This window comes from Vicia villosa, unplaced genomic scaffold, assembly GCF_029867415.1.
Source record: "Vicia villosa cultivar HV-30 ecotype Madison, WI unplaced genomic scaffold, Vvil1.0 ctg.000534F_1_1, whole genome shotgun sequence".
Lineage (NCBI taxonomy): Eukaryota > Viridiplantae > Streptophyta > Magnoliopsida > Fabales > Fabaceae > Vicia > Vicia villosa.
Window position 1 is genome coordinate 138100 of NW_026705246.1, and position 24986 is coordinate 163085.

At 34.8% G+C, this 24986-nt stretch overlaps 1 protein-coding gene across 1 annotated transcript; it reads right to left on the reverse strand.

Annotated features, from left to right (window-relative positions):
• Nucleotides 1-12384: 12384 nt before the first annotated feature.
• Nucleotides 12385-16420, reverse strand: LOC131629190 (histidine kinase CKI1-like). The gene is made up of 7 exons (XM_058899986.1): nt 16382-16420; nt 15935-16171; nt 15131-15796; nt 13986-14969; nt 13749-13913; nt 12735-13652; nt 12385-12630 (listed from the first exon to the last, which is right to left on the reverse strand). Exons 1-7 carry the CDS (start codon nt 16418-16420, stop codon nt 12385-12387), a joined length of 3255 nt encoding a protein of 1084 aa, XP_058755969.1.
• Between the last annotated feature and the right edge of the window lie 8566 nt (nt 16421-24986).

A 24986-nucleotide genomic window follows, 5' to 3' on the forward strand; every position in this document is an offset into this window, starting at 1 on the left:
GACTCCCTATGAATTGTGGAAGAATAAAAAGCCCAACATTTCATATTTCCATCCTTTTGGATGTGTGTGCTTTATTCTGAACACTAAAGATCATCTTGGTAAGTTTGATTCCAAAGCTCAAAAGTGTTTTCTTCTTGGATATTCTGAACGCTCAAAAGGCTACAGAGTATACAATACTGAAACATTGGTTGTAGAAGAATCAATCAATATCCGGTTTGATGATAAGCTTGGTTCTGAAAAACCAAAGCAAGTTGATAATTTTGCAGGTTGTGATATTGACATATCAGAAGTTGTTGAGCCAAGAAGCAACGCATCAGAAGCAGAGTTTCTCAGAAGCAAAGAATCTGAAGATCAAGTATCAGCTTCTCTGGAGGATCTAAGTATTTCTGAAGAACCATCTGTCAGAAGATCATCCAGACTTATCTCTTGTCATTCAGAAGATGCCATTCTTGGAAAGAAGGATGATCCAATCAGAACAAGAGCATTCCTTAGAAACAATGCAGACTGTCAATTAGGTCTTGTATCTTTGATCGAGCCAACTTCTGTTGATCATGCTCTAGAAGATCCAGACTGGATAATTGCTATGCAAGAAGAACTAAATCAGTTTACAAGGAATGATGTTTGGGATCTTGTTCCTAGACCAGATGGATTCAATATAATCGGTACAAAATGGGTCTTCAGAAACAAGCTCAGTGAGAAAGGCGAAGTGGTAAGGAACAAAGCCAGACTGGTGGCTCAGGGTTATAGTCAGCAAGAAGGGATTGACTACACAGAAACCTTTGCACCAGTGGCCAGGTTAGAGTCTATTCGTCTATTAATTTCTTTTGCCACTCAACATAACATCACTCTCTATCAGATGGATGTTAAGAGTGCCTTCTTAAATGGTTATATAGATGAAGAAGTTTATGTCCATCAACCTCCTGGTTTTGAAGACTCTATGTCTCCTAATCATGTTTTTAAACTTAAGAAATCATTGTATGGATTGAAACAGGCTCCCAGAGCTTGGTATGAACGCTTAAGTTCTTTCCTTCTAGATAATGGTTTCACTAGAGGAAAAGTGGACACTACTCTCTTTTGTAAAACCTTTGAAAAGGATATTTTAATTTGTCAAATATATGTAGATGATATTATTTTTGGAACATCTAATGCTACACTTGGAAAGGAGTTTGCTAAGTCTATGCAGGCTGAGTTTGAAATGAGCATGATGGGAGAACTCAAGTATTTCCTTGGAATACAAATAAATCAAACATCAGAAGGAACGTATGTTCACCAAACCAAGTATGTGAAGGAACTTCTGAAGAAGTTTAATCTTCTAGACTGCAAAGAAGCCAAAACTCCTATGCATCCAACATGCATCCTAGGTAAGGATGAGGTAAGTAAGAAGGTAGATCAGAAGCTATACAGAGGTATGATTGGATCTCTTCTATATCTGACTGCTTCTAGACCTGACATTCTGTTCAGTGTTTGTTTGTGTGCTAGATTCCAATCAGATCCTAGAGAATCTCATTTAACTGCTGTTAAGAGGATTCTAAGGTATCTGAAAGGTACTACTAATGTTGGTTTAGTTTACAGAAAATCTAAAGAATACAACTTAGTAGGATTCTGCGATGCTGATTATGCTGGAGACAGAATTGAAAGAAAAAGTACTTCAGGAAGTTGCCAATTTCTTGGAAGTCACTTAATCTCCTGGTACAGCAAGAAGCAAGCAACCGTTGCTCTATCAACCACAGAAGCAGAATATGTCACAGCTGCTGGTTGTAGCACACAGATGCTCTGGATGAAAAGTCAGTTAGAAGATTATCAGATATTTGAGAGTAACATTCCTATATTCTGTGATAATACTTCTGCTATATGTTTATCTAAGAATCCTATTCTTCATTCAAAAGCTAAACATATTGAGATAAAACATCATTTCATAAGGGACTATGTTCAGAAGGGTGTTATTTCTTTAAACTTTGTTGATACAGACCATCAATGGGCTGATATCTTTACAAAACCCCTAGTTGAAGATAGGTTTAAGTTCATTCTGAAGAACATCAGTATGGATTTATGCCCAGAATGAGAAGATGAGAAGTTCTCATGTATGAGTATCTTCTGAAATGAATGTGGAACATTTTTTTTAATCAGAAGTTCTGATTGAATTCTTTTAGAAATTATGATTCGGTTATTACTAACGTTTCATTGTATGAGTATCTTTGATTTATGCCCAGTAAATGTTTTCTTTTGTCGTTTTTTACATCTGAATCTTTTTAAATATTCTTTTTGATGTTATGACAAAAAGGGGGAGAAAGATAAATGATAAATGATTTGATTAAATCTATCAGTTGCTGGGTAAAGGCTCCCACACATTCACTAACAAGAACTGCAAGTTCTATATGGTTTAAGTGTTTTGCAGGTACAAAGAAGTGAAGTGAATCTTCAAAGCAAACACTAGAAGCAAAACCATGGAAACTGAAGCAAGCTGAGTGCTGTCAAGCTTCAGAGATCAGAAGCAAGAAAGAAGAATGAATCAGAAGCACTGATAATAGAATTTGAATATCATTGTCTATCCTGTTATGACAAAATTCTATTTGCACTGATACATATAATGTTATGGCTCTGATACATTATTTGCTCTGATACATGTTTTTAGCCTAAAATGCTCTGATACATTTGGCTCTGATACATATCATGTATTTGAATATACATTTTATGTTCTAACTCGTTCATGCTGACTTTTGTCGTTTAGTTTTTGTTCTGTAACATTTCAGGATGTAGAGATGCTCAGATGATGCTCTGGTACATTCAACAATGTTCTGATACAAATCTAGCATGAAGTGATGTTGGTAGACATTCAAAGTTCTGAAGCTATCCGAGGGAAGCAGAAATCAGAAGATGTGAATGTTCTAAAAGATCCAGTAATTCAAGTTCTGAAGCTGTCCTGAATGGAAGCAGAAGTCAGAAGCTGTGAATGTTCTGAAGATCAAAGAAATTCAAGTTCTGAAGCTGTCCTGAATGGAAGCAGAAGTCAGAAGCTGTGAGTGTTCTAAGGATCTAAAGAAATTCAAGTTCTGAAGCTGTCCAATGGAAGCAGAAGTCAGAAGCTATGAATTCTCTGAAGGCAGAAGCTTATATGATCGTCTCTACCGAAATAATCAGGGAAGTCTTTTATCAAAGTTCTTCGAGTATTTATTTCAGGGCGAGATTATTTATCTCAGGGGGAGATTGTTAATCTCAGGGGGAGACATATTCATATGCTTATGCTATAGCTGTGTAATTTGTCTTTTGCCGTCTACTCTTTCTGATCGCAAATTCATATCATTTATATATGTTTTTGTCATCATCAAAAAGGGGGAGATTGTTAGAACAAGATTTGTTCTTATCAATTATCTTAGTTTTGATGATAACAATAATATGAATTTTGCTTAAGATAATATGGTACTCTAATCCAATGCAATTTCCCTTTCAGGAAATATATATAAAGAGTACGCATAATTCAGCGCTCAGAAGATGTGTCTCAAATGGTTCAGCATGCAACATCAGAACATGGTCTGGCAAGACATCAGAAGATGGTCGAAGCAGAATCAGAACATGGGTCTATGGAAGCATAACATGAGATCAGAAGCACTGAAGATCAGAAGATGGTATCACGCTCAGAAGCACTTCAAGGTCAGAAGATCAGAAGATGCTGTGCACCAAGCTGTTTGACTCTGATGATATTCAAACGTCGTATTCACAAACATCAGATCAGAAGGAAGTACACGTGGCAGACTACGCTGACTGACAAAAGGAACGTTAAAGCTACTAAAGGCTACGTCAGTAGACACAGCGTGAACAAGGCTCGAGGTAGTTGACAAAAGCGTATAACATTAAATGCAAAGCTGTACGGAACACGCAAAGCATTAAATGCATTCAACGGTCATCTTCTCAACGCCTATAAATATGAAGTTCTGATGAGAAGCAAGGTTAACGATTTCGCACCAATACAATTCAAATTAACTTGCTGAAACTCTGTTCAAATCTAAACTCAGAATCTTCATCTTCATCAAAGCTCACTACATTGCTGTTGTAATATCTTAGTGAGATTAAGCTTAAATTGTAAGAGAAATATCACAGTTGTGATTATCGCTTTTAAGAAGCATTTGTAAACTCTTGAATAGATTACATTAAGTTGTAAGGAACTAGAGTGATCAGTTGATCAGTATACTCTAGGAAGTCTTAGCTGTTGGCTGAGCAGGAAGTCTTGGCAGTTGGCTGAGCAGGAAGTCTTGGCAGTTGGCTGAGCAGAAAGTCTTAGGAGTGAACTAAGCCTAGAGTGATCGTGTTGATCAGTAGACTCTAGAAAAGTCTTAGGAGTGAACTAAGCAGTTGTTCCTGGAGTGATCAGGTTGTGATCAGAAGACTCTGGAAGACTTAGTTGCGGCTAAGTGGAAAACCATTGTAATCCGTGCGATTAGTGGATTAAATCCTCAGTTGAGGTAAATCATCTCTGCGGGGGTGGACTGGAGTAGCTTTGTTAACAGCGAACCAGGATAAAAATATTTGTGCATTTTTTTTATCGTCCAAGATTTAAAGTCACACTTATTCAATCTCCCCCTTTCTAAGTGTTTTTCTATCCTTCAGCCTCTTCTTCCAACCAACTAAACCTCTCACTTTAAAAGAAACAAGCTTCATTATTACGACCCAAATCGTTCTTGATAACCCAAAAAACAACGTATCTTAAAATTCCATTTACAACCCCAACAACTCTTTCCCCTCCTCCTTACCACCCTATATTCCACTCTCATTCTTTATCCTATCACCTTTCCCTTTTGACAAAGCACAAACATATTTGAACAATCACCCTTGATCTTTAACCCAGTAGATTTTCTAATCTCACATACATCATTAACAACCTCCCGAGGTTTACCCTGTACCCCAATCAAAATTTTCCAATCCTCATTTGAGCTTGAATCCTTAGAATCCACTGACAAAGAAACCCCTCCTTACCCTTAGAAGAAGACCTCAATGAATTGCCAGACAACTTTTTCTTTTTATCCCATTAAGAGATCGAATTAAATCAAACCTATATTTAGTTGATAACCTTGCCACTCTTTTAAAATCAAGAAAAGACAAAACAAATTTCCTATTACGAGATTTACGCAGACATCTTCTCTTCTCCTGGTTACTATGAATAGTTGCAAGTTTATTATCCTCAGAACATACTTCCTCCATTTTTTATTTCTTTATGATAAATTCATAACTCCAAGGACCGTGTCGTTCAAATGAAGTTTTTAAATTAAAACCTTCCCGAGGCTGCTCCTCCCCGCACCTTCGCATTTTATTTGCACCTGCTGACCATTCAGAATGGATTTAATTCACAAGGATATCAACCAAGGGCACATCTTCAAACTCGTAGTCGGTTTAGTATCTTGAGACTCATTTTCCTCCTCATACTCAACAAAACATGCGTCATCTGCTAAGCCAAACTATAGATCCTCCACAAATCTAATAGCATATTTCTTCCCGTCAAGCCAAAAATACTCTACCTCATTTATTTATCCCGCCAGTTTTGTAGTGATCAAAATACGAGCATAATCCAACCTCAATTTATTAATAGTCCATTCATCGATTTTCAACAATCTTTCTTTAACCGAAGCAAGTTCCCAAAAAAAAAAAATCACATTTCATGAATGTAACGGTATACCATAACAACGAACCCACACCCTTCTTTCATAAACCAAGTTACTATCCTTCGACAAAGCACGACAATCATACACAAAAGAACTAAAAAAATCAACCACTTTATTAAAAACATACATCACATTCGTCTTGCCGTAAAATACAAAATGATTTTGTCTACTCCCAATGGTGGCACCAGAAAATCATGAAACCTAGCATCCAAGATATATTTTTTTAATAACCGGAACTCTAACACCATTCCGAATCCTAGCCACCATATCATTACATTCCCATTGAATGTCTTCACGAACAACCTCATAACTTCTATCCACCGGAACCACCTCTCCCTTCCCATCACCGACCCCTCTACCTTCTTGCTCTTTCCCTTTTTACTAATTACCCGGTCCTCCTCCCTCTCCTTAATCACCTTGTTTAACACACCCTCATCTTTCACTACTCTAATTTTTTCTTTTCCTCTATGCTCCTAACTGCTTCCTCCCTCACCCTCTCTAACTCCTTTTTCCTGCTAAACCCAGAATCAACCTACCTTTTTCCATTCTCCCTTGAAAATTTCCTTACCTCATGTCTCAACATTTTTTCTGACCTCCCCCCCCCCCAGTTTCTCCTACCTTCCTCTACCAACAACATTCATAGAATGATCAAACTGAAGCCTATTTTGAATTGCACCGTCACGGGAGCTATTCTCTCTACCTATATCTCTGCATAAATCTGCCACATACTTGATGTTCATGCGACTCTGTCCATTCCCTTTGAAACCCTCGCTCCTACTTCCTCCCTGTAGTGCAAAAATCATAAACCTGTCACGCCCTTGAACTTCCAGTCGAAAAGCTTTTCGACGTCTAGTGCTAACCTCGATCTATTCTCCTCGATTCCCCATTTATGCTACCCTAGCTGAATTAAAAAAAAAAAAAGACTAACTTAAAAAATTCTTTAAATTTGTAACTGGTAATAGTTATTCTTTCTAAAATTTAATATCACAATTGACTTTAGCCTATACAATACTCCCTCCGGTCTCAATTATAAGCAAACATTAAATTTTTAGATTCATTCAACAATCAATGTATTTAGTCTAATAATAGACTAAATACATTGATTGTTGAATGAATCTAAAAATTAAATTTTTGCTTATAAATGAGACCAGAGGGAGTATATATTAGTTGTATTTTGTACCATAGAATTGATTTTTTTTTTAATAATTTACTCGAAAGAGTTATACTAATTTTTTGGATACATCTTAAATTTAGAGAATTTCTTTAGTCACCTCCTAACCTTCTTGCCCACCCCTAGTGAATTTATCACACTACCCCTTGTTTCGGAAGTTCATTTCCGAAACGGTACTTTTTTTTGCAAAAAAGGTGTTTTCGGAAATGAACTTCCGAAAAAGTGTTTTTTTTAATATAAAAAATTGAATTCGGAGATGCATCTCCGAAATAAAGTTAAATTTTCAGAAAATGTGGTGTTTCGGAAGTTCATCTCCGAGCGCACCCCCCATGATGGAATTCAGAAATGCACTTCCGAAGTTATGTCTGGACAGAAGCAAAATGAAAAATAACAACGATTCGCTTTATTTAATCGGGTAAAGATTACAACGATAATATTACTGAAAATCAAAGTTACATATTGTTGAACACGGGTAGGTGGGGATGAGTCAACATTTTGATAACGTCGTCCGCCGATCTTTGAAGTTTGGCGTCCAACTCGATCGGGCCTTTCGAAGAAAATCGGTCGAACGTTGTCCACATAACCGCTAAGTCTTCGTCGTTCTTGATCTCAAAAGGTGTGAACTTAATGTCTCCCTCGTCGTTAAGCGATGGAGAACGGTACTCGAGCTTGACAACCTTTCGATTCTCGGGATAGCGCAAAAGCGTGTTGAGCGACGGTATCAATTCCGCAAACGGCGTGTCGCGCGAGAAGCGAAATTGGAACGGCATCGGGTAGCCGGTTTCAAAGTAGACGAATGCTAGGTGAGGGTAGGTTTGTGTCATTTGTGTTTTGTGGTGTGAAGAGGATGAAGAAGAGTGTGTGGTATTTATAGACTTATTGGAGCATTGATGGCCCAACAAACCTTATCCTGCCTCAGGGGACATTTCGGAAATGAACTTCCGAAAATAGGCTCCAGACATGTATATTTCGGAAGTTCATTTCCGAATTATGCAGAAAACAGACTTAAATTTTGCATTTTGTTGATTGCTTAGTGTTTTGTGTAAACAATACCAAAGGAATTCAAAATAGACATAAATTAGACATTGATGACATAAAACATACTTATATTATATATGTATTGAATCGGTCCGATTTTACATGATAAACAACAATACATACAAAAAATGATCGTTACAAACAAAAAATGATCCGGAACGAACTAAAATTCTTCGAACCAATCGGTGGATCCTAAGTCCAAAATAGGCACGTTCTTCGAACGCTCTCTATTTTGCTCGCGCTCCTTGCTCATCATTTCTTCAAACTCCGCCATCCTCGCAACGAACGGATCCGGCCAAGTCTCCGCCTCATTTGAACGATGTGCCGTCCATTGACAAGAAGTAGCCGGTATAGGACAACCCGGTTTCAAAAACACTTGAACGAAGTGTCGCGATCGTAGATACCCGATGCATATGACGCGGCCCGACGCGTCCAACGACGGTCGACTATGAAGTGGAAAGAAAGTCTCACATAATCCGAACCTCGTTAAATCGACGCACACCATATCATATGCACTTGCTATTAGATGACCCATCTCGGGGAATGACATCCACTTCGAAACCGGAGCGATACCGGTAAGTGATGGAACAAGTGCATCATGAATTTTTGCAAACTTTTCTTGATTTTCATATAGTCGGCCGTAGATATCCCGATACGAAGTCAACTCCGCAATGAGCTCCCGTCGGACTAAAGTGTGATTATTTTCCCCTTTACCGAGCAAACCCGCAACGGCCCGATATCCACAATTACCGTCGCCTCCAACATCAACGATGTTATCGATATATTTGTGCATGAAAAGTGGCATCTCATCAATGTAGACAGTCGGTGATTTTTTGATCGGCGGTGTGCGAGGTGGCTTCGAAATACGGGCTCCTTTGTTACCACTACACGTGGACTTCGGTGTCTCTTGAATTTCCGGCAACGATGAATCAACATGTTCAAAGTATGAAGGAGATCGTTTTGTTGAATTGTCATCTTGTGTAATTTTTGACTTTTTCGGTGCACCTTTCGTCTTAACCGGTTGAGATGGCGGTTTCAAATCGGTGGTCTCCGGAAACGCGATCTTTCGCAATTGTTCTTTTATGTGCAATTTTGTTGTGTCGTCCGCCTTAGCAAACTTCTCCATTATCACTTCCAACTCGTCGGAGATGGTGATTTTGGAGTCATTTTCCTTCGGCGGGTCAAAATCATCAAAACGAAGTTTCTTCCAATGGTCGGCTACCTCATCCATGCGTATTGGTGAATTCAACTCCTTCTTTTTTGAAATTATACAAGCACACGGAAGGCCGTATGTAGTTCTAATGGTGCACCCACATAAAGAAATATCCGCCCCCGTGGTCTCCGACCGCTTAGCTTCATGAAACAAAAAATTCAAACCCGTTCGAGATATGTTGTAAATCAATTGGGAGAATAGAATTTGGCCCTTATACCGGTGTTCCATGACCGTCTTGCTCCGACCGAACGATGTTTGAATTTCATTGTGTTGATTTTCAAGCATTTGATTCACGGTGTCCCACCCGCGACACAAATCTCCCTTACTATCACCCAACCACCTCTTGAAGACCGCATGTGCGGATTCAACTCAGTTAGTCGTGGTGCAACCAAGATGTCTAACCCGATTTGTCCAAGCGCACACGACTTTTTCTCTAACTTTGTCAAGAATGGTGGATTCGACGTAATGACAAAATGTCCTAATGGAACCACACAAAGACCTAAAGTGTACCAATTTCTCGGTATAATCCTCTTCGGAGTATGCATCCAAAATTCCCCTCCATGCCGCCATTATCCTATCAACCACAACACCGGCTTTGACAAATTTACCATTTTCATCCAACCTATCTTTTGTCCCAACCGCGGGTTTCAACTTGCTTCTCACGTTGCAAGTTATGTGATACCGGCAAAGTAAAGCGGTAGATGTCGGGAAGACGGTATCGACCGCATTCATCAAAGCATTGTCTCGATCGGTGACAACGACGTTTAGCATAACCTCTTGATCAACTAACAAAGACTTGCAAATTCCCAAGGCCCACGTAAAGTTTTCTTCTTTTTCACACTCCAAAAAAGCAAACCCCACCGAATAAGTCTTGTCCGTCGAGGTCACACCGACGATCTCTAGAAGAGGAAGCCTATACTTGTTTGTCTTGTACGTCGAATCCATGACTAGAACGGTTGGAAATGTGTTGAACAATTTGATACTTTCGGGATGAGTCCAAAAAATATCACGCACGGTAACTTTGTCCTCGGAGGTTCGGAAGCTTGAAACGTAATTGTTATCGCCTAGAAGTTTCAAAAGTTGTTGCATTTCCGACCGAGGGCCCATATTCAAAACCTTGAGATTGTGCCGTTCATTGTAAACTTGCTTGATATTTGAAACGCTATCCGGTTTCTTACGCTTCAAATCGGCAAGTATGTTGCGAGGCGCCACTTTGACTATCGTTAGGTCCGATATCACATTCCTCTCTTCGCGGGACAAACGACACGCCATTGGATGCCCGTGTAACTTGACATCCAAGGCATGATTATGCATTCCACAAATTACGGTTAACCGCCACAAATCATCAACCCTCCGAGTGGCACGCAACTTAAACGGACACCCGCACTTTCTCGATCCCGTGTCCTCGTGTTTTAGCACACGGTTTGATTGCACATAACTACCACCACGTTCGCAATTCAAAACAACAAAAGCTTTCCGCCTACTATTTCCGTTGTCCGACCTTAAAATGACAATTCCAAATCCAAGTTTACTAGCTTCGTTTCGAACCCAATCAATCAATCAATTGTTCTCGACTAACGAAGCTCCGATCATTTGTAAAATGTTGCCTAACATCGACCGCATTGATCATAGGAGTAGCGTCAATAACCGGATCGTTATTAACGTTGACAATTTCCGGATTTAATACTCCATCGTCTTGCACAATGTTGTCCGGATGCACCATACCTAGCAAATGCAAAAATTAGCAAAATTGGCCAAAACTGTTTTTTTTTAAACTGCCAGGGCATGTTTCGGAAGTTCAATTCCGAAATTTGTTAGGTAATATATTTCGGAAATGAACTTCCGAACCATATCAGTTTTCAGCATAAATTTGTTGAATCAATGTAGTCCTGAAATTGTAGCTTTCTATGTCCCCTTTAACGTGATCAACGGTTTGAAACTTGCTTTTAGGGCGAAAAATTGATGGAGATTGATAGGGTTTAGAGAGGGTTTTGATAAGTTTTTGGAGAAAAATGATGAAAAAGTGAAGGAGGGAAATTTGTATATGCAGCAACAGTTTCGGAAATGAACTTCCGAAAATATGCACGGATTTTGAATTTTTTTTAGTTCGGAAATGAATCTCCGAAAACATCAAATTTTTGATGTTTTCGGAGATTCATTTCCGAACTAAAAAAAAAAACAAAAAAAAAATAACTTCGGAGATGCATCTCCGAAGCAGGGGCAGTTTTGGGATTTCGCTGGGGGTTTCCCCCATAGGGAGGTGGGTAAAGAAAAATTCTAAATTTAATGGTGCTCTCTCTATAAAAAAACTGAGTATGAAGAAATATATTTTTAATGTGAGATTTAAATAATGAAATTGAGTATAATTATTAAATGTGAGATTGTGTTGAATTAAATCAATTAATTAATTTTGAATAATAATAACATAATAAACAACATAATTTTATTTATCTTTATTATATTCATAATTATAGATAATAATAATTTTTTAATGACACAAGTTCCACCTCAAAAAATATATTTATAATTCAAGATATTTTCGTAATATGATATTCACTTTTGTATAAGAAAACTCCCAATAAATACCAGAGTTATATTTTTAGCTATGAATGCCCACTTTTAAATGGTGTGTGATTCATTTTAAAATCACATTTATAATTCAAAATATGACTGAATCATTGCACTGTATTCAAAATCATCAGGAACATCTTTATCTGAATCATTGCCATATTATATTAATAATCAAATATATCAAAATTCAAATAAATCCGAAAATCGTAGTTATGTCATATGTGATCTAAGCATTGAAATTTACTTGTTTTTTTGGAAAGCTTATTATACGTTCATTTGAAAATGATTGACATTTGAAAATATACATAATAATCATTAAACAGAAATCTATATTCAACATTTAAAAATGATACTTAATGACCTTTAAAATCATGATTAATTGTTTTTAATGAATATTTAATGCCATACCTTATTATAAGTAAATTAATACAACTATTTTTTTGACATCTAACAAAACAAACATAACATTTTCAGTGTATATTTTAAATATAAGTTGTATATCTTAGATATACTATACATATAATATTATATCATATTATAATATTTTATAATCATAATAGTATATTTCCCCCATACAATCCATAACTTGAGTTAGAAGCTATGTTTATTATTTTTTTTTAATAAATCATCCTAATTCTGTATTTTCAAAAAGAAAAGCCTTTCTCAAAAAAATAATAAACAAGGAAAGCTAAAATGTTACAAAGCTTCCTTTAACCTAAAAACTATATAAATAACTTACATTATATCTCACTATTTTCTATGTATGTAATAGCTTTGAGTAAATGCTCTTTCTTAATAGGCTTGGTTATGTGAAAATCCATTCCAGTCTCTGTTGTCAATTTATCAATTTCAGCAGATAATGCAATGATAGAAATGTGCACACCATATTCTTTCTCCATTTCTCTTATCTTCCTTGTTGCCTCAAATCCATCCATCTCCGGCATCTGTTCAAAAAATACACGTGTCATACGAGTATCAGACAGAAATTTGAAGAGCGTTGAATAATAACGAGTTTTAGAGCGTTGAATAATAACGAGTTTCAGACAGACACATGTTTAAAGAGTGTTGAATAATACTAGTAATTAATTACCTGACAATCCATTAAGATGTAATCATAAGGAGGATTAGGAAAATCACTTTTTAAACCTTGTTCAACTTGTTTCAAAGCCTCTTTACCATTCTCACATTGATCAATACTAGTAACACCAAGAGAACTCAAAGTAGCCATAGCAATCTTTCTCAACATGGGAGAATCATCAATAACCAAAAATTTCTTCCCACTTAAAGGTTTAGAATCATCTGAGTTTGCACCACATTCTTGTATTTCACTTTGATCAATATAACTTTTCGTCTCCCTACAAGATTTCGTGTTTAGATACACGCTTTCGTCGTGAGAAGATACTTGCGATCTTAATTCTCGTAAAGCTTTATTACTAGAATTGCTTTTCAAATTCCCACCAAACTCGGGAAGAAACTTTATAACTTGAAACAATCTAGTTCCATGAAACGGTTTAGATATCACAACATCATCTCGATCAATCGTTTTGAAATCGACGCTACTTTCAAAAGGCTTTTCCAACCAAATAACTTTACTAGGATTGACAAGATCTTTTTTAAAGTTTGTCACAATAGTAGAAAGCTTAGAAAACGGTCCCGCATTTGCATCGATGATAATCAAAACAAAACTCGTTGCAGCTCCATTATTCGTCATCTTGAACATTGAAGATACGTATTCAGCTCCATCCAAAGCTCTCAAAGGAATTTTCGTCGAACCTCTACTATAAGAAGAGTTATAAGACGGACACCGAGAACCTAATTCCGAAGACTCTGAAGAACTTTGATCACTAATTTGATGACCATTTTGTTTCTTTATCTTCTTGAGAGTATCAACGAGATGTTTCCTATTCTTCACAACTTTAACTTTGATCCCTAAACTCTCGATGAACATCTGCGAAGTTCTTCTTCTTTCTTCGTCCGCAAGGTAAAGAATAACATGCGAAGGCTCGGTCTTAGGACTAGAAGAGGGGCAAATCTGTAACCTTGGACTCAAAGATCGAATACTCGAACCAGAACTAGTATTGTGAATGAATCTTTTCTCCGAAACTTGGTTTCTGTTGCCCGAGGTCGATCCATATTCAAAACCTTCCCTTAAACCATAAGTTACCGCGTCGTTTTCACATAATGAGAGAAGCACATTGAACTTGAAGCATGTTCCTTTTTTGCCTACTTCTTTCTCCACAATTTCAATGTCTCCATGCATCAAACGTACCTAGAGAAGTTCACATAAGATTTTTATAAATCAAATTTACTCGAAAATCATAACGAATAAAATTATGCTTACCAGTGACTGCACAATTCCAAGTCCTAAGCCAGTCCCAACTTGACCAACAGCATTCTCTTTAACTTGAACATAATTCTCGAACACCGACTTATAATTCTCTTTCGAAATTCCTTTCCCCGTATCATCCACTTCAAATACGAAATCCATCAAACAAGCGTCTTGTTGAATCGAACTCACCGCTTCTATATCATCAACATCTTTATCGTTTTTCTTAAAAAACATCCAAGACAAAGGCTTAATAACACTATTTTGGTTACGCTTGATTATCGACTTCTGCAACGTCGATTTCTGCGCCCACGCTCTAACCGTTATGTGTCCTTCATCGGTAAATTTAACAGCATTGCTAAGCAAGTTACACAAAACCTGCTTCAGTTTCCTCCTATCGCCTTTCACGCGCGAATACCTTATAACCGAACCATTACAAGAGTCCAACACAAGCTCTACGCCTTTCTTCATCGCCATCGGATAGTACAAATCAACCACATCTTCAACAAGATACGACAAATCAAATTCCTCTTCCTCTAGTTGCATTTTTCCTGCTTCAATTTTGCTCGTGTCGAGTATAGAATTCAATAGTCCTAGCAAATCTTGCGCGCAGTTATCCATTTGCTTGAAATTCGTTTCCAATTCAGAACGCGGTTTCAAATTCAAATCGCTGTCTGTATTAGAAAGAACTAATTTAGAAGACATTTCAATCAAACCGATTAGCGCTGCAAGATAAGCGCGAAGATCATGGCTAGCACTCGCGAAAGCAAGACTCTTGTTCATATTCTTTCTCTCGGCCTGTTCTGTTGCTTCCATTTGTTTTATGAGTGATGCACATAAATTCATTTCTCTTCTTGTTACTCCAATGTTCATAAATAAGAAACTCGAGATAGCTATAAATATCAGCACCATCATAACAATCAAGAGTATCAATCCTTTTTTTTTATACCTTGGATCGAAGTCGAAAATTTCATTTTTCGGAACAACTATCACATACACCTGAATTTCAATCAAATTAGTGATAAAAAAAATATTCAATCTCGAGTACAAATTTTAGTACAACTATTTTTTTCAGGATCAGTTAACAACTGAACTGGCTTAACTGAAGAAAATATTAAGTCATGATCAAACTAATATGCAAAAAATATATAAAAACGTACCGATTCTACTCCGATAATATCAATAGGATAGCAATGAACAAAATATTGAGTATCTTGAATATTCAAACTAGAATCATAAACTTGATCCTTGCAAGATACACCTCCTTCATTTCTTATTATATCTCCATTACCATTCAAAGATTGTAATAAAACACTATCGTTCAAAATCTTCAAACCAATATTTTGATTCCCTTTTGCAATCACATTTCCATCTTTGGTAGCCAAATACGATATCGTCCCTTGACGATCGACAACCCGAGTGACATAATCAGTTATTGTTTTCGCCGAAAATCCAAGAGATATCGCGCCTATTTTGTTGATTCTAGCCGAGTTGATGAATAAAAGTTCACTAACATTGTTCAACTTCGTTCCTAACGATGCAAATTTGTGTCGAGTATCTTTTGTACCGGGTATCAAACTCGACTTGATATTGATAGTCTTGTTCGATATTAAGGCCTCCCCGAAAATCTCTCCGGTGTCACGATTTACTGGTTGAATATAGTATATGGTTTTATTTGATGCATCAACTATAGAAGAATTAGAGTACATTGCTAGAACTTGATCATCATCATTATAGTATGTGAAAGAAAGACCTTGAGTTCCTATGTATGAAATTTGTGTTAAGTGAGGAATTGTCTTCAATGCTTGAAATAATAATGGAGCCACCTACAAAGATCAAACAAATTTAACCTTTAAAATCAGAAATTATTTTATTTTATTTCTTAGAAAATTTGAATTACATTTTAAATTTTTCTATCACAAATAATAACAATGATTTTCCTTTGTGGAATTTGAGCAACTTACCTTAGTCTTAATATCAGAGAAAGTGATATTAGTAGAATTAACAGTTGAACTCAATAATCTAGCTAAATTTGTTGATGATGACTTGAATGGTTGCAACAATTCGGCTGAGTACTCAATTTCAGATTGCAGATTTGACACAATATTGTTTGAATGCGAATTCGCGCGTTTTTGGATATGTGTGACCATCACATACCAACATGGCGTCAATGCGGCAAGAACTATTAATGCACCATATGCCTACAATAACACAACATCAATATGGGTAAATATTCGTAATTAGTTGTTAGATTAATATTTTTTTTCTATGTATATTCAAGTCGAAGAAATAAAGAACAAATTTAACTACGACATCACTTGATGAAACTCAATTATGAATCCAAATTATTTGTTACGAATCAAATATTTTTTATAAAAAAAATGTATGAATCGATAAATATAACGACTTACCAATAAGATTATGAAAGATGAAGGTCGAAGTAATGCCATTGAGAAAATCAAGTTAACATATTGAATTTCTGAATAGTGAACTAATATTTAGATTTGGATGATTTTCAACTCTTTGACTGCAAAAGTTATATGATGATATTTAGAATAATAAAAAGAGAATGATGAAGATAGAACAAATTTAAAGAGACAGAAAGAAAGTTAGAGAAATTTTGTTTAAAATACTATGGGCATTTCATAAATAGTAAATTTTTGGCAACAAAACTTGTAGAGAATATTTTTATTTTTTATGCAAATCTTCATCATTATTGTACAAGGCAACACATTAGGAGAAAATATTAAAAAGATTTTTTTTTGACAGAGGGAAAATATCTGTTAAGAAAATATTTGATTTTATTTGCACAATGTATATTCTCCATAATTGAAAGTCAATCTTGTTCATTAATTATATCTACTAACATGATATACAATTTAATTTCATTATTAATATAATGAGCCGTGCTATTTAGTACGAAACAATTCGAAGAAGAAATACAAGAATGTACGTATATTATTATTTTAGAGGATAAATTTTAAGTTTTTAAAATTTAATTTCCTTTTTAATAAGAATCATAGGTTAGTGGTGATAATGAGTTATTGAAATTTATTCCTGCCATTCTTGTTTTTACGTTTTCTTACCAATAAGCATTTTTCTAATATAATATAATTTCATAAATTTCCTTGCTAGAACAATATTTAAACTAGGGATCGCACATACCCATGGGTATCAGCGGATTAAAATCTGTCACTGATACGGGTTGGATGTTAATGGGTATCCGCATGAAAAATAGATCACTATCTAATTATCAGTTTCTTTACGGACACCTATACAGTTTCTTTACGGACACATATACAGATTTGATGGTACTCGTACTTACGAATATCCGTATCCGTTAATAATTAAAAAAATTACTTAAATATTAATTTGTTTAATATAAAATTATTATTATTATTATTATTATTATTATATATTATTAAAATTATTTAGTTGAATATGTAATTATTATTATTTTGTTGAATTATTTATTTAATAAAATAAGAAATAACATCAATGAGATTCATTTTTGTTATTATTATTATGAGTTAAATTCGATTTTTTTTGTCTTTTAATAGGGATAAAAAAGTTAATTAATCATATTATTTTTAAAAAAATAAATTTAAATAATAGTATTCATGAATATCTGTTTAATATTTATAAATATCTCAAAATTCACTTATATCCATTTAACGGATACCCACACGAGTATAAAACGGATACCAATATCATATTTATTAAATGAGACGGATAGCGGAAAACTAATACCCATGCCTATGATGCCCATTGTCATCCCTAACTTAAACACATAATAAAAGTATAGAAAAAATATATATATATATATATATATATATATATATATATATATATATATATATATATATATATATATATAAAATAAATATTTAATTTCGTCACTCAAAATTTTTTCACTATCTAATTCCGTCAATAACAAAAAAAAAATTATGATATTTTTAAAATGTATGATTGAAATATGGTAAAATTTTGTTAAATTTTACAAAATTACTGTAACTAACGTGATTTTTCAAACCCATTATATAAAAATGTTATTCTTATATATACTAATAGTAGACTTATTATCATTATAAACTGCAATAACGAAATATTTCCATAAATTGTAATTTTTTTTACCCAAAAAAGTTATCATCATTAATATTTCAACAATAAAATAATATTTACATAAATAAATAGCAAAATTTCTAAGGTATATACAATAGCTGTCTTGCTTTATATACATGCTGATGCATCTAAAGAAAATACCCATTTCTTTATTTCTATAAGTGAAAAATAGTACCCTGTTTCGAATCAAATTTTCCAAATATTTGATTTGTTACAACTTGGTTACTCTAAAGTGGAAGATAGATATTTATCAAATAAAGTAAATAGTAACTAATAATGTGAAGTAATAAATAAATCAATGATTGATATTATATTTGAATATGTGACAAGTTATAGGTGTTTGAAATGAACTCTTAACTTTTTTTTCAACAATATTTATTTTAGAGAAGTCAAATTCAAAATCTTGGTAAAAAAAGAGTAATTTATATATATATATATATATATATATATATATATATATATATATATATATATATATATATATATATATATATATATATATATATATATATATATATATATATATATATATATAAATTGTTTTTGGATTAAAAAAAATAATGATAGTTCACTTATAGTTTGATTGATTTGTTGATTTTTTTTTTAATATTAACATCACAAAATTGTTTTTAAATAATAAATATCACAAAAAAATATTTTTTTTTTCTTAGTATCCAAGTCACTAAGGAATGAAGTGGAGGAGTGGAAGGTATTCACAAATCAATAGTTCAATTTTTCAATCATTTTGCAAATATTTTAATTCTGCAAGGACCCTAGACCTAATTGATTTGGGAAAACTTCAATTTCAATTTCCTCAGCATCCACGAGGCTAGTTTTTTTTTTTTGGTGAGTTAATTTGATGAAGAAGAAGTGAGAAAGAGTGTGGAAATATGCTAGTTATAAAAGTCTAGGGCATAATGGTGTCATCTTTAGAGTCTTATTGAAAGAGTTTTGGGAAAAATTAAAGGTGACTTTATGAGATTTTTGTATGAATTCCATAGAAACAGAATATTTATAGATGTGATCATGACAAAAAAAAAATTATTTTGTAAATCCTTTTGGATTATCGCCCCATTTCTCTAGTTAGTTACATGTAGAAAACTTTGGCCAAGGTTTTGGAAAAAAAAAAAAATGAAATTGATGATTGATAACCTCATGTCAAATACACAATCCTCTTTCGCGAGGATCGTCAAATGTTAGACAATATTCTTGTTGCTAATAAAATGGTTAACAACACTACTGAGCGTGTTACCCGTAAGAGGTCGCATGTATGATGAAGTTCTCTAATAAGTGAAGGAGATGGATTATGGAGTGCGTTAGTTCAACTTTAGGTTGAGTAGAGGTTTGAGGCAAGGTGATTCTTTTTCTCCATTCGTATCGAGGCCAAAAGTGTTAATTCTATGTTGAAAGTGATAAAAATTAGATTAAATGTAAACACAAATGGAAGCACACACATTGCATACAAGCAATAGAAACAGATGGATGCACAAAATCTCACTGGAAACACACAACTTCATATTGAAACACCCAATCTTGACCATCTTCAGGTGGTCTTCCACCTCTTGCCCCTGTCAAAGACCCTTATGTACTCCTTATTGCTGTCACCAACTCTTCTATCTTGCCGAAATCTCTTGTTCCATCATTTAACAATAGCAATTTGCTTAGGCTTCTCAAGCACTAGAAAATAGAGGAAAGATGCAGTGTCAGTTGCACTCCTCCATTTATGTAATTGCTATAACTCCTCAATAATGCTGATTCCCAACTCACCCCTAAGCTTTTCAAACTGGTTTGCATCCAAAGCTTTGGTTAAAATATCAGCCGGTTGTTTCTCAGTGGTTATATGCTCCAGAGTAATCACCTTATCTTCAACAAGATCTCTGATAAAATGATGACGAATGTCAATGTGCTTGGTCCTGGTGTGTTGACTAAGATTCTTAGAAATATTGATAGCACTCAGATTGTCACTGTATAATGTCATGACATATTGCTTGACATTATATTCCTTCAACATTGGTTTTATCCACATCAGTTTAGAACAACTACTTTCAGCTGCAATATACTCAACTTCAGCAGTAGACAAAAAAACACAGTTTTGTTTCTTACTAAGCCAGGAAATTAGATTATTTCCCAAAAAGAAGCACCCACCATAAGTGATTTTTATATCATCAACACTACCAACCCAATTCACATCACAATACCCTACCATCATGGAACCTGGACCATGAGAGTATAACATACCATAATCACTAGTACCATTGATGTGCTTAAAAAGCCTTTTCACTTGATTGATTTGACTTATTTTTGGCTCGGCTTGATGTCTTGCATGCACACCCATAACAAATGTGATATCAGGTATGCTAGTTGTAAGGTATAACAAATTACAAATCATACTTTTGTATAAGCTTTGATCAACAACAATACCTTCTTCATTCTTTTGATAATTTCAAATGAGTAGGAGCAGGTGTCCTTTTTTGACTTTCTTTTTCCATACCAAACTTCTTTACTAAATTCTTGACATACTTACTTTGAGAGATGAAGATTGGGTCATCCATCTGTTTCACCTGAAGTCCAAGAAAATATGTCATTTCACCAATACAAGTCATCTCAAATTCTGATTGCATTTGTTTGACAAAATGTTCCACCATCTGATATGATATCCCTCCAAACACAATGTCATCAAAATATATTTGAGTAGTCATAAGCTTGTCATCCTTCTCCTTGACAAACAAGGTCTTATCTATTCCTCCTTTCCTGTAGCCATTGTTGACAAGAAATTTTGTCAAACTCTCATACAAAGCTCTAGGAGCTTGCTTTAAACCATAGAGAGCTTTCTTTAGCTTAAACACATGATCTGGATAAGTAGGATCAATGAATCCCTTTAGTTGTTCCACATAAATCTCTTCATGTAAGTACCCATTCAGAAAGGCACTTGTCACATCCATTTGAAACAGTTTAAACTTCAATAAATAAGCCACTCCTAACAAATGTCTAATGGATTCAATTCTAGAAATTGGAGCAAAAGTATCATCAAAATCTATTCCTTCAATCTGAGTGTAGCCTTGTACCACAAGTCTGGCCTTATTTCTGGTGACAACTCCATTTTTATCAGTTTTGTTCTTGTACACCCACCTTGTACCAATGACATGAGTTCCTTAGAATCATCTTTTTAAATTCTGATTGAAGGCCCCTTATTGACTTGAATGTCCTCAGGTTTATCATCACCATTGGCGTAATCTTCTTCCACATTTTTTGACTCATCATCCATCTAAAATCCTGTTCCAACATTGTCTTCAATAATATGATCACTGTTTGTGCTTGAGTCATCAACCACAAAATTTATAGACTCCATCATGACCTAAGTTCTAGTATTAAAAATCTATAGGCTCTTCTATTTGTAGAGTAGCCAAGAAATATCCCTTCATCACTCTTGGGGTCCATTTTTCTTCTTTGCTCATGGTCAGTCAAGATGTAACACTTACTTCCAAAAAATGGAAGTATTTCACAGTAGATTTCCTTCTGTTCCATAGCTCATATAGAGTATTTGTTGTTCCAGTCCTTAAGGTAACTTTATTGTGGATATAACAAGCAGTATTCATAGCTTCTGCCAAAAAATGATATGGTAACTTTGTTGCATGAAGCATGACTCTTGCTGATTCTTGTAGAGTTATATTCTTTCTTCAACAACTCCATTATGTTGGGGAGTAATAGGAGAGGAAAATTCATGACTAATACCTTCAGAGGCACAAAATTCAACAAACTTGTTGTTTTCAAACTCCCTCCCATGATCACTTCTGATCCTGACAATGTTGCTTTTCCTTCTCTCTTTGGAGCTTTTGGCACAACTCCTTGAAGACCTCAAAAAATTTTGATTTTTATCTGATGAAATTCACCCAAGTGAATCTTGAAAAATCATCAATAACAACATAATCATATCTTTTTCCACCAATACTTTCAACTTGTATAGGTCCCATCATATCCATATGAAGAAGTTCCAGAACTTTTGAGGTGGTCTGATGTTGAAGATTTTGGTGTGACATCTTGGTTTGCTTTCCAATTTTACATCCTCCACAGATTCTTTCTTCCTCAATTTTGAGTTTAGGAATAAGTTCTTTCGACACAATCTTTTCATACCTTCAAATGTAGATGGCCAAGTTTTTGATGCCATAGATTGACTTCATCTTGCTTGGACAACATGCAGGTGGAGGTATCATTGATTCCTTGAGCTGTCCATGGATAACAATTATCCTTAGATCTGTCTTGTTACATTCCTTGAGCTTTTAAATGCCATGTTCATGCTATGATGTGTGCCTTGATTTTATGTTGTCTTGTTACATTTATCTCATTTCAATCCCCATTCGATCAATTTGTACCCCAATCCCCAATTGTGATGTATTAATTTTATCGTTTCTGTATTACTTGTGTTCATTGCTTCCTTTACTTGTCAATCATTCACCTACACACCAAATTTTTTTTCAAACTAATTCTTGATCTCATATCAAGTCATTTTCTACCATAAGCCGATCGCTTCTTAAGCATCGCCATCAACCACACTTGCACACATTCACAACTTGATCCTGGGCTTTCTTACAGTGAGACCAATTCGATTAATTCCATCTAATTAGTCGTCTAGAAGACTAGCCCACTTTGCTAGTACACATGTAATTTAATTATTTCTTTCTTTCCTTTAGCTTTATTTGCTTCCTTTTTTGCATGAATAAATTGTGAACCCCCACACTCTTGGTCCATATACCAAGCCCTAGACTACTTTTTGTAAGTCGATCACCTTGTGCATCGCCATCAACCTTGTTTTTCAAAACTTCAAACGTCTTTCACAATAAACCTTGACCTTTGTCAAGTGATCCCAAAAACCTTTTTCCAAATAAATGCTAAGACATCTAAAGCATATTCAAATCATTTTCAAAACCTAAAACGAATAAAACTCATCAAACTCTTTTGTGCACTTGCACTCTTTTTATTTTAAAAATCTTTCTCATTAAAAACAAAGAAAAAAACTCCCATGTTTCCTCTTAAGGAGAATTACAAATGTTACGACTTCCCTATTGCACAGAAAAGAGATATGTAGGCACAAGATGCGACGTCTTGCCGAGCATACAAAAATAAAAACAACTTCTTTTCTCATCTCCTCGTTCTTTTGCAAATAAACCCTTTAACCTAAAAAAAGGTATTTCAAAAGGTTCCTGTGGAGTGCCACATATGTGAGGGGTGCTGATACCTTCCCCTTGCATAACCAACCCCCGTACTTAGATCTCTTCTTTTCTTTTAGATTTTATCGATATTTTCCCTTTCCCTCTTTTGGGAACAATAAAGTTCGGTGGCGACTCTTGCTTTTTACGACTTAGGTTAATCAATAGCTTTATCTTCGATTTTTTCGCCGCGACACAAACAACACAAAATTTGAGAGTCTAAAATTCATGAACTCATAGAGTGCGATAGGAAATTCATAGAATTCCAATATGAGCCAAAGTCGGTGTAGTGGAAGTTTGATGGAAAACCATCAAATAATGAACTAAAAAGAGAAACCACATGAAAAATATAGGGGGAAGATTCCCACAATAAATTGCAGCTATGAGCCTCTCATATAAAGTGACAAAGAAACCTCTAAAACACAGGTCAAATGCAAGACACATACACTCAAATTTGTCCCAACATAGTCAGGAAGGAAAATCGAGTTGGATGAGATAAATCGTAGTAAAAATTGCACTAGTTGGGCGACATGTAGGGCCCACGTGAAAGCGAATTCTTGGAGATATTTTTAGTGGCATCGTTATTATGAAAGATAGATTGGCGACATCTGGTTCATATGGCAGGGCGCCTGTTAGTATCAAAGGCAGTGGATACTTATATGTTTGTGTTGGCGACATTTTGGTGATTGTTTTAGGGCCTAATATTAGTTTCTATTGGGCACCCAATAACCAAACTTAAAAGTAAACTAGGGCTAGTCTTGACGGCTGTTAAATCCAAAAAGTAAAATAAGGATTTTGAACCAACTTTGATACAATATTGAAAAACATAAAGTGATTTTCATATATTCTACGATAAGATTATATCAATTCAGATACAAGAGAAAATCTCTTAAGGAAGGGGAAAAATTTGAAAATAAGAAAACTATATTATTGCTAATAAATAGAGAGTATTCAACAAGAACTTTATTAATTGTTGAACTGTAATATCTCTCAATTCTTTGTGGATACAATAAAACTCTTATTATTTTATAGTTTATATCAAAATGGCGCTAATGTCATGTAAATGTGTATTTGTGTTTAGATATTGAAGTACTGCCGTAATTTTTATTGTTTTAAGTAATTGTGATTTTTTATTGACGTGCATAATCTCTTTTTATATTTTAGCCTTTATTGTAGCTAACATTTTATTTAGTGTTCTTTGTTTTAACTAATGTTTCTTCATCTGCGATACATGCAGAAACCATGGATGATCATGGTAAAAGCAACTACTTTGTGCCTAAGAAACAGGCCATGGTTGATGGCAATATTATAGGTCACCTCCGTATCAACAAAGTAGACAATACCTTCCTCAACTTGATATATTTTCAATAATTGAGAATATTAAAATTGAAAATTTCTTTAGCCACCTCCCTATGGGGTCACCCCAGCGAAAATCCCAAAATACCCCTGCTTCGGAAATGAACTTCCGAAGCGCTTTTTTTTTATAAAAAATTTCCATAATTCGGAAGTGCATCTCCGAAAACACCTCATGGGGGGTGTCTTCGGAGATGAACTTCCGAAAAGCATATTCAAACAGAAAAACCAGTAAGCAGCGGCAATAAAGTTAGCCAGAAGAGAAGGCAAAGTTGAGGAACATCTCATCTTCATGCTCAATATGTAGATTCTTGGATTCCATTAGAAAATCAATTTC

Excerpts from the sequence above, each read along its gene's own strand:
- LOC131629190 (XM_058899986.1), bottom strand. The coding sequence starts at position 16,420 with ATGGCATTACTTCGACCTTCATCTTTCATAATCTTATTG. Across the intron at positions 13,914-13,985 it reads TTGGAATTGTGCAGTCACTG|GTACGTTTGATGCATGGAGA; the intron begins GTAAGCATAATT and ends GAACTTCTCTAG. Across the intron at positions 12,631-12,734 it reads ACATCTTAATGGATTGTCAG|TTTCTGTCTGATACTCGTAT; the intron begins GTAATTAATTAC and ends ACGCTCTTCAAA.